An 11,052-nucleotide genomic window follows, 5' to 3' on the forward strand; every position below is an offset into this window, starting at 1 on the left:
GAACACGATCCCGAAGGCGCGAGGCCGTAATCGCAGACCAGCAGTCTCACCGGGGAAAGTCGAAGCGATGCACGTTAGTCTGGACGGCAGCGGCATAACTCTCGGAGCCGTGCCTGCTCCTTGGCCCCTCCCCCCCAACCCAACCCAACCCAAACCCAAACCCAAACCCACCTTCCCTCCCATGCTGAAGGGAAAAAAAAATAATCCCCCATCCCCACCGCATTTGTCAACGAGTTCCTGTTAGAAAAGCAACATAATCACTGGACATCTGTGTGAGTAATATTCTTGTAAACATACACCTTAAGTGAGAGTGGTTTATATTGCGTGATGTGGAGGACGTGGGGGGGCGGGTGGGGCAGAGGGCAATGTCACAGCTCAACGGGGGTGGGGGTGGGGGGTGGAGGGGGTCAGCTCCCAAGAGAACACAACCTGGAGAAATGCAAGGGAACACAAGCCCCAAAAGAGAAAACAAAAGAGTAAATGTGTATAAAAATGAAGCATCTGTATAAGAAAGGCTACAAAAAACTCCACTGGCCCTCTGGCAACGGCAAAAGGCACCACAATATTACTCTATTTCTTTAAGTTGTGAAAAAATCGGCACGTCTTTTTTATGCTGTAAATCAAAATGTAAATATAAATAGAGTTTTCCCTATAAAAAAAGTCTTTGCTGTTAACTAGTAGACAACTTTTTGCTAAAATGAAAATAAATATTTCATTTGTTTAGAATATCTGTTAGTTATATAAAATAAAAATATTTCTTATAGTTGCAGGTGTATACAGGGTTGTTTTTTGGGGGACAGGTGAGCAGCTGTCTGTCTAGTGGCCAGCGGTGTCATGTTTGGAGCGCGCCAGCGTCTGTCTGCTCTGGGCAGCGGAGCGTGCCGTGTGCCGCCCACCCGCTCCTTGGGAAGTCCGCGTGTCGGCCGGCCCGGCGGCCCTGTAGACGGTGACCGGCTCGGGGGTGCTCATGTTCTGCATGCTGAGGAAGGGCGTGCTCTCGCCATCCTCCTCGTCCTCCTCCTGGGAGTCGCTGTCCGAGAGGCAGCTGCGCGAGCCGTAGTCCCGGGGCGGCCTGTAGCCGCGCGGGGCCACGTGCCCGTCCAGCCGAGCCCGGCGCCAGCGGCGGCCGCTCCTCTTTGGTTGTGCCAGGGCGGGGGGGGTACTCCTGCGTGCTCTCATACTCGTCATCCTGGGGCCGGGCGGTGTGGGCTGGAGGGCAGGCTGGAGGCGGGAGCGGGGGGCCGTCCGGGTCGCGGGGCGCCGGGCTGCTGCTGGCGGTAGGGCTCGTGGCGTTGGGCCTCGTGCAGGGGCACCTGGTAGCGACGCAGCAGCAGGGGCGGCTCGTCCTCGCGCGAGTACGGCAGGCGTGCCGCCGGCGGCAGCGAGACGGCATGGCTGGCGTTGGGAGACGTGATCTGGAAGGTAGGCACCTGGGGGGGCAGTGAGTAATGGAAGTCCACCGGGGACAGGCGGGCAGGCGTGGTCAGGGCCGACACGTACCTGCCGTGGAAAGACAGACTGACGGTCACGCGGAATAGTCGCATCCTGTATGAATCGATCGTTTTCACGAGGACACAACAGAAGAAGCGCAATGCCCCAAACACGCACGTCACCCGCAGACGAGCCTGTTAGGGTGGGAAGTGTGTGGTGCGCTCATTGCATCAACATGGCTGCTGATGCTTGCCTGGTTTAAATTTGTGCAGCGTTTGTTACTCTGCAGTGTAAGCGGTGCGGTTCCCTCCTCGGCCACGGCACTGCGAGCACACTCGGAGCTTCGAATGCGGGAGTGGAGACAGAGACGCTCCAGCATGGGCCGCTCACGTGAGGCTCAGTGCAGAGATGGCAGAACACGCGCAGACTGTCTGGGTCACGCCACCCTGGGTCATGAACTAAACCCCCCCCCCCGCCTCCCCCCAGCTCAAAAGGGAAATTTCCTTCGGTCTTGGCAGGACAGGAGGAGGCAGGCATCCTATTTCTCTTATCTGGCCTTATCACGTGGCCTCGGCTGCGTCAGGTGTAAAGAGAGACTGAGAGCAATGGCCACAGATCAGTTTGAGCAGATAAATTCACACTGGCCCAGCCTGTCACAGCTGGGCAGGGGGCCTAGGGCCAGACAGCAATAGAGAGAGAGAGAGAGAGAGAGAGAGAGAGAGAGAGAGAGAGAGAAAACATGCACAGGAGACCTGCCTTGCCTCCCTCCTGAGATAATGTGTTGTTCAGGTCTTGTTGACTTAATGAACCCCTCACGGTATAAACTCAGCGTCAGGGCCAGGGATGATGGGAAACCCATTTGCCCGTGGGTCAGCTCCTGTCTCACTGTGGCCCTTAAAGTGACCGGCTCGCATGCGTACCAGTGCCATGGCTGAAGGAGGAGGATGAGGAGGAGGAGTGGCACACCTGTCACTGTGCGGAGAGTCTCCGATCGAGTCGAAGGAGTCGCCGTACTGCAACGGCGGCCGGTGGGGAGGCGGGCAGCCACAGCGACCGGCCCGGCGGGCTCTCTCCTCCATACACGCCGGGCTGCTGCACTTACTGGTCCCCACGGAGGACGAGAGCATGCCCGAGGGACAGTCGGACAGCACGCTGTCCGTCCGCTCCAGACTCCACGTCCTCTCCTCGTGTCTGCCTCGGGGGCAGGGGGTTGAGGGGGAGAGAAAGAGAGGGGGTAGAATAATGAGATGTTTAAGCCATACGCATGAGGTGTACGTAAATCTGTTCTTCTGCTAGTTTTTCCCTGACACAGGTGTTTTAAATCACAGAGGCCTCTCTGTCTCTGAGCCCAGTGCTTCCCTCCTCCCTCCCGATCATATTAATACTGCACATTTCCTGAATACAGCAAAACACACCAAGTTGCTTGGAGTCTGCTAGAGGAATTCTGGCTAAAAATCCAGGTCCGACCTACACTGGGAGGAGCGGAGAGGAAAGAATGTTGAGTGAGCGCAAAACAGACGTAGGGCTAAGGCAGAGGGCAAATGGAGCATGACCTCTGTTCATGTTAAGCAGGGGTCAACGGCATGCAGCGCGCACACACACACACACACACACACACACACACACAGACGAACCTAATGACACACCTGTGGGTGGAGGAGTGTGCTCGGGTGGAAGAGTTGTGGGATCTGGAAGACTGGCGGCTGCCGCCGGAGAACGCTGCCTCTTCCCCATGCCGGATCACCCTCTCCGTGGCGGGGACATTCTTCGAAATGTACTGCACCACACACACACGCACACGCACACACGCACACACTATCAGATAGGAGAGGCAACCTGTAAAGAACAAGGTGTCACCTGGAGTGTGAGAGGGACATACATCTACCATGGGGATCTCCTCGGGTCCAGGGCCCGGGTGGTTTGGCCCGTTGGCCAGGCTGCGGTTGGGGTGATCCATGCACATGTTCTGTCTCAGGTGGCCGTGCATCTTCTTCCTCTGTTTCCTGTGGGGGGGGGGGGGACGACTCCAGTAAGGCAGGAGCATGCTTTCAAGCTCAGATACAAACAGTCACAGCACCCACTAAGTAGTAGGCAGGCACACACACACACACACACACACACACTCACAGTGGCGTACCGGAGCAGGGCTACCCTGGGGCACTGCACCACTCAGGCCTGCCTGCCATGACTATCGAAGTGCACTGGCGGTACGGGTGCTGCCCTGTACTCACTTGGTTTTGCAGTAGGCCACCACGCATACGATGCCCACCACCAGCAGAGCCACGCAGATGCCTGTGATTGTCAGCACTCTCTTCTGATAGAGCTCCTCCGCCTCTGCGTGACGCCAGCCACGCACATTCACGCGCACACACACACACACATACGTGCGTACACACACAACCAGAGAATGTGAGCCTCTCCTCTGCAGTGTATTGCTGCCACCTCCTCTCCCCACATCCAGAGTGCTCCTAAACACCTTCCACCGCAGCCGGGGGGGCACAATCCCTAGGCCTGCTGCCAAAGTTCCTCAAGCTCTTCTGCTGCTGAAACCCCTCGCCTTGGGGGCACATCTCCTGCTCTCATTAGGCCTGCATGGAGATGAGGCTTTATTACAGCAGTGGAACATGTCTGGGCCTACCCCTCAGCTCTCTAATGGGCCGCGCCAGCAGTGGAAAGTGCTCGTGTGAGCCCTAACGCCATGGTTGCCATGGATGCAGGGGTTAGGTGGTGGGGGTTGTGCCTGCGCTAAAGGGAATCCCTGTAGGTCCCGATGAACCTGCCTCCCTGATTCCACAGACACTTTCGCCCACTATGGGGAATTTCGGATTCTGACCAATCTGTAGCCTGCTTTATGCAACAGCCAATGAGAATACTACAGCTGACTGTGTGAATCATTCCAGATTAACAGACATTACATAATAGGCTATATGCAATCAAAGTGGCAGGTCAGGGCTCTAGCTAGTAAGGCTAATTTACAGCTATTTCCAAATTATATTTAGAGCATTTTAAAAGGAAAATCAGGCATCCATAAAGCATGCTCAATGTTGCAAACAATATAAAAGAAATTTGAAATTGATTTACAAAACAACAGCGTATAATTTATTTCAGTCAATGTTTTCCTTGGAAACCTTAAACAGTCTTTAAACAGTCACATGGAGCTCATCAGAATAGTTAGGGGCACTTCATGTAGTATATATCTAATAACTCATGTAGTATATATCTAATAACTCATGTAGTATATATCTAATAACTCATGTAGTATATATCTAATACTGCTCAGCTGGGAGGTGCTCCGCATTACAGAGCAGGTGAAGGTATATCTGGAGAGAGGACTCCAGGGCTCAGCGGTGCAGGACACGAGCCGAGCGTACATCCCTCGCGCTCCGCTCGGCGTTTTCGCCTGGCCTCAAACAGGCCATTTTCAAAGGAAAACAGAGCCCGGTACACAAGAAAACAGGCAAATCTAGAAAGGCCATAAAGAACTAACAACTCTACGCACTAACAGAGTCTGGCATGCTATTTACAACAGGAGAAGGGAGGGTTTGAAGTCTGAAAGGCTGAAAACAAGATCAGGGACAGTAAAACAAAAACAGCATGCGGTGTCCAATTTTGAGCTACAGCAGGAGTCAGCGTCGGGAGTCTCGGGGGTGCAGGGAAAGAGCAGCAGAGAGGAGGTGCGCAGACAGGGAGAGAAGGCTGAAGGACAATAGGAGCGCATGAAGGAGACGGGGAGAGGGCAGAGCCAACGCTACAGGAGGAGGAGATAGGAGAGGAGATCAGCACAGAGAGCACAGACAGCAAGATTTGGAAGAAGGGAGAAGATCAGCGTATCTGCAGCACTCGTCCAACTTTTATCCAAATGTTTCCGAGATCTGGGGAGCTTGCCCCCCCCCCCCCCCCCCCCCACCCCCACCCCCCCGTTCAGCCGAGCGCACGTTCGACCCCTGCCAGAGTCCCCGCACTCAGATCCGACGTCAAAGCACTGGAAGATTCTGGTATAATTCAGCAGCCATGATTTGATCTGGTGTCTGGTAAACAAGCGAGACGCCTCATAGCGTAATCAAACGGGGGAGGCGTGTTGGTGAGCGCACATGCGTGAGGGTGCGAGGGCGGACAACAAGCAGGTCACACGGCTTGGGTCTGAACTTGCCAGGTGGGACATAATTACACTCTCAGCACTGTTAACACTACTCTAGTGTACACAAACAAATTCACTTGAAGCTACCCACCAGCGATGTTTACTAATAGGTAAATAACAGGCGGCGGAAGACTACGCAAATCCCCCTATGACATGCTAACCTCTCAGAAGGCGAGCCAAAGCGATCAGCGCACGCAGCTGCTAACGTTAAACCTGACGTGCAACAAACCACAAAGGAACACAGCTTCGGTTGTTACCTGTTTTGCAAAACTCGCCTGTTGAGGTGTTTATCAAGCATGCCAGATTTGGTACTTAAAATTGATTTGCAACAAGGAATTTGGTGGGGGGGGGGGGGGGGGGGGGGGGGGTTGTACAAGTGCACTTCCGGAGCGGCGAGCACAAACGTGTGGGGTCGCAAAGGGCCCGAGGGCTGCAGATACTCAGTCTCATGCGGCAGCCAGGACAGAGGGGTGGGCTGCACTCTCCGGAGCAGGTGCTGACTGACAGGTTGATCAGCCAATCGATGCATTCGATTGCGTTCGAGTCCATCGGAGAGAAACGACGGACGTGGCGGCAAATGCAGAGGAAGAATAGGTCCGTACCCATAAATTCAATCCCGAGAGACTCTGCCGTGACAGAAGGGCCGAGAGTCGGAGAGCAAAGACGAAACAACGAAACAAAGAAATCAAAATTATAATAAGACACAAGGTTTAAGCGAGAGACATCCCAACACGCTCGGAGGCTCACGTTTGCACTGCGCGAGTGGCGTGAGAAGGCTGGAGACGTTACGCGTGGGTGAGTCGGGTGGAGGAACAAGGTCACAGCTGCGTGCGCGCGCATAAGCACGAGTGAGTTGTGTCAACAGCACACGGGACGAGCGTGCAGGGGCAGGCAGGCGGGCGGGCGCGCCGCCCGCTTCCCGACAGACTAGAACGCTTTTCTGGTGGAACTGGTAGCAGAACGGGCCAGGAGAGGAGTTATGATCACCACACACGCTGGGGTGATGGGGTTTCGGCAGTTATTGGTTAAGCATTCTTGTTTTGTTTTGTTTTTTTGTTTTAACGCAGTCTGGTTAGTTTTTAGGGTTTACGAGTTTTTAGGCGGAACGCTAATAGATAGAGCTGTTAGAGAGAACATATTCTCTCTGAGCCAAGGGTTAATGTCTCACTGAGAACGGAGCGATAAGCCTGTATAGAAGTGCAAGAAGAATCCAGCAATACAAGTAGATGAACATTTTCAACTCATTTGACAATTAAAAAAAACAAAAAAAAAAAAAACAACAAATCAAAAAACAAACAAATCTTACCTTTGGGGCACAGTTACAGATGAGGCGCAGAATTACACACATGAACAATGTGACTAACATTTTAGAGTTAATCAAGTTAATTGCGGTGTATTCTCAGTGCATTACACGCTGCGACATCAGTTAGTGAGCTCATGCTCTGCACAGTTGATGGCAGCACAATGTGACGTCACCGGCCAGGTTTACGTACCATTTGGCTCAGTGTTCTTTGTGGTTTGGCGTTATTGCTAAATTTTTCAGTAAGTGCTAGATCTGCATAGCTGGATTTTACATTGCAGGGGTTCTGGGCAGTATGTATGGGCACAATATACACTAGCACAACATAAACATCATGAATATCTTAGTTTTATATATATATATATATATATACATATATATATATATATATATATACATATATACATATATACATATACATATATATATATATATATATATATATATATATATATATATATATATATATATATATATATATATATATATATATATATATAGGAATCCATACACCCATCTATGCGAAATTCTTATTTTTACGTCTCCCCTTTAAATGGCTGTGAACTCTGTGACTTATGCAATGGTGTTCAGTACTCACGCCCCAAACAGGTCTCTGTTCTGTGTTCATAACACATAGCCTGTGTTTATAATAAACCTGTCTTAGGAAGTTCACTTCATGCCTGTGCGTGTGTGTGTTTGTGTGTGTCAGGCTGACCTATTCCTGTGTTTAACAGCAGAGAAGCCTTTATACCTGTGCTGTAGAGTTTCCACCACGCTACGCATGTTGGTTGTATCAGTATACCTACACACCTGTATTAAGGCTTCTAATCAGTGATAACGATGGTCTGTTGTAAGTCATTTGTAGCTGTGTTAAGTCCCTAAACCCATAACAACAGTGATTGGCTGAGAGAGCTTTTCTCTGATCCACTGGAGAGGGGTGCTAATGTTGCACATCCGGCCTGCGCTGCTACCGCTCGCTCACGCTTTCCGCTGGACGGCCCCGCCGTGAAGGCAGTGCCGGGCTGTATGGTTGGCAGGTAGCACTCTCCTCCTCGGCCCTCATCTCCGTCGGTGGTGTCGGGGCCGTCTCGGACTCGCGCCGTTTAGAGCGACGACGCGGCCCTGATCGGCAGATGGGCGCTAAAAAAAAAAAGTGCGGCAGCAGCGGGTAGGAGGGGGCCAGCGTTCCAGACGGAGAGACGGGCCCTTAGCGAGGAAGTGACATCACGTCGGGACGAGCCTCTGCGTATTCCATTGCATTAGTCGGATCTCCCGTGGAGACGGAGCGCTATTGCCTCAGTGCCACTGCTGTACTTACGCCACTGACATAATAACTCAATTACCCATACAGCAGGTTCGGCAAACTGTCGGATTGCATAGTTTGAAATGTCATGCTCCATGCACGGAATCCGATGTGCTCGAGGCATCGGCACCGTCCCAGCTCAGAGGGCGAGGGGCCCTACCTGCCGTGAGGCATCCTACCCACGCCTCCCGGGCTAAACGGCGCTACCGGTCAGAGGCCCAACGCCCGTCAGCCGCAGAACCGAGAGCCACTGATGGGGCTCGGAGCACCGCTCCACACATCTCCGACGAGCATGGACTTGACAGGCCGTCCCAACAAAGGCAAGCGTTCTGCTGTTACAAGTCCCACGTCATGACATTACACGACATGATAACAGGCCTCGTGGCAAATTATACTTTTCATGTGTGCCATTTCCGAGGGCCTCCTTTACAGCGTGCCATAAATTATCCTGCCTTTATTCTTTTATTTGGAGAGGAAATGTGTTTTGAACCAGGTTTAGGTGCTCATCCTCACAGGGGGGTGGGGGGCTTGTATACGCTTATCCCCCTGTGATTTTATCTGCTGCCCTTTCATGCGGAAATGGTCGTGCGGAAATGTAAACGGTGCGGGCACGGCGACGACGATGCGGTTCGGCGCTGAGCGTGGCCCAGGTGGTTCCGTGGTTTATGGACGTATGCGGTAGAGATGTCAGTATGCGGGGTCACAGCCCGTTGCCCCAGGGAAGAGGAGATATTTAACATCACAGTGTAATTATGGGGAGGATCTAGGGGGCAACATCGAGGGCGCCCCTGAAGAGGGGAGTTAGGGAGTGAATAAACATTTGTGCCACACACACTTGTGATCGCAGGCACCGCAGTGTTGTGCTGTATGTAAAATACCCTGAATGAAACTATGAAAAATGTTATGAGAAGACGACTTTGTAAAAAAAACCTCTCCTAATCTGCGAGTTGGAATCCATCAAGCGCGCGAGGCCTCGAGGGACCCGGCGCCAGTCTTCCGACTAACACTGGCAGCGTCTTGTCGGAATTGCCACATGACTGCCGAGCTTAGCGAGTGCGGCGCAAAAAAAAAAAAGAAAAAAAAAAAAAAGAAGAGCCGCCACGATCATTTCAAATGCAATTTCCGATCGCTAAGGAAAAGTCTTTTGCTTATGGATCACGCATAATTGCCACCAATTAGAGCCACCGCTACGCTTAGTGGGTGTGTGGGATGGCACCAGACACACTGGTATGTTTGCTCAGACTAACAAGACCATTTTTGTCCAGTATTCATGCCTAAACTCGTGACAATGGAGGAACTATAGAACGTTGTTACACATAGGTGCAGTAAGTTCCAGCTATGCACGTTCGGTTTTCTGGGGTTGTTGATACTGTTTTAACTCAGGTGACTGTCTGCCAAAACTGTATTACTGTCTGCTGTTAATATGGTATTGTTAATGGCACAATGCACATGTCACAGTGCATAATCAAAACAATAATTAATTGCTTGATTATTTTACCACGCTAAAACATTAACTCCAATATTTGTATTAAATATTAGGCATCGGGATTTTTGGCACAGAATATATTTGTGGTTAGTATTTGTTATTAATTGTATTAAATGTATTTTTAGGCGGCGCAATGGTGCAAACTCAGGGTTACAAATGAACTATCTGGCACAGCATATGGTGCACCAATCAGCCACACCTAGTAATAGCGGGTCTTAGAAAAGGGCCCTCTTCATTACCAAACACATGCAGTCACACTAATCATGCACATGACTGATGACGCTAACCGATGACACAATTTTAGACGCTTTGAACAAAAACTCCTGCGTTAGGAGACACAGCATGGAGGCGGCGTGGGTCAGTGATCTGGGGGACAGGATGTTTGATGTCAGGACGTAGCACAGCATCCACTGTTAGAGGACAAGCAGGAGCTCCGACATGCAGCGCAGACGGACAGCGAGAAGAAATGAACGTACGGTAGAAACTGGCCATAACGTAGGTTTGACAGCGATCGCCAGTAAAGTCATTTGGACACCTGATGGGAGGAAACAAACCCACAGGAAGGAGGGAAGAAAATAGAAGGAGGAAAACGAGGAGAGGGACATGATGAAGAGAGGAGAAACGCCACAGAAAGAAGAGTGGGGGGGGGGAGAGAAAGCAGAGAGAACACGAAATTAGAACAAGAGCAGCACTACAGACACCGGAGGCGTCCCGCCGTCGGCACCACGGCGCCTGCGCGAGGGCGGGTCTTGGGCGGGGCCAGACCCGGGCCACGCCCAGGAGAGCGAGGGAGGCGGCGGAGACGGTGGGACGCCTGTCCTCTGTGTGGACATACTTTCATTAGGTTTGGGCATGTGCAGCCTCAGGGGCTCAGGCTGCAAACACCGCGGCCCGAAGTATCCGCGCGGACATCTGGGGAGAGGAGAGGGGGACAAGATGACAAATACAGACACAGACACACACACACACACACACACGCATACATACACACACACACACACACACACACGCACACACACGCACGCACACACGCATACACACACGCATACACACACGCACGCATACACACGCACACACACGCATACACACGCATACATACACACACGCATACACACACACGCACGCGCACACACGCGCGCGCACACGCATACACACACATACGCACGCACACACGCACGCGCACACACGCATACACACATGCACACACACGCGCGCGCACGCACACACACACACATACACGCACGCGCGCACACGCATACACGCACACACGCGCACACACACGCATACACACACGCACGTACACGCGCACGCACACACGTACACGCACGCGCGCACACACACATACACACATGCACGCGCACACACACACGTGCGCACACATGCACACACACACG

At 52.1% G+C, this 11,052-nt stretch overlaps 1 protein-coding gene across 1 annotated transcript in view; it reads right to left on the minus strand.

Annotated features, from left to right (window-relative positions):
- Nucleotides 1-401: 401 nt before the first annotated feature.
- nrg2a (neuregulin 2a) overlaps nucleotides 402-11,052 on the minus strand; it is a 62,155-nt gene continuing 51,504 nt past the window's right edge. The window contains 9 exon segments of the mRNA XM_035526994.1: nucleotides 402-1,156; nucleotides 1,158-1,192; nucleotides 1,194-1,500; nucleotides 2,398-2,622; nucleotides 3,078-3,208; nucleotides 3,317-3,434; nucleotides 3,663-3,765; nucleotides 6,172-6,195; nucleotides 10,135-10,193. Of these exon segments, the coding sequence (XP_035382887.1) occupies nucleotides 817-1,156; nucleotides 1,158-1,192; nucleotides 1,194-1,500; nucleotides 2,398-2,622; nucleotides 3,078-3,208; nucleotides 3,317-3,434; nucleotides 3,663-3,765; nucleotides 6,172-6,195; nucleotides 10,135-10,193 (1,342 nt within the window). The 3' untranslated portion in view covers nucleotides 402-816.

Source organism: Electrophorus electricus, chromosome 6 (assembly GCF_013358815.1).
Source record: "Electrophorus electricus isolate fEleEle1 chromosome 6, fEleEle1.pri, whole genome shotgun sequence".
In the NCBI taxonomy this organism is placed as follows: domain Eukaryota; kingdom Metazoa; phylum Chordata; class Actinopteri; order Gymnotiformes; family Gymnotidae; genus Electrophorus; species Electrophorus electricus.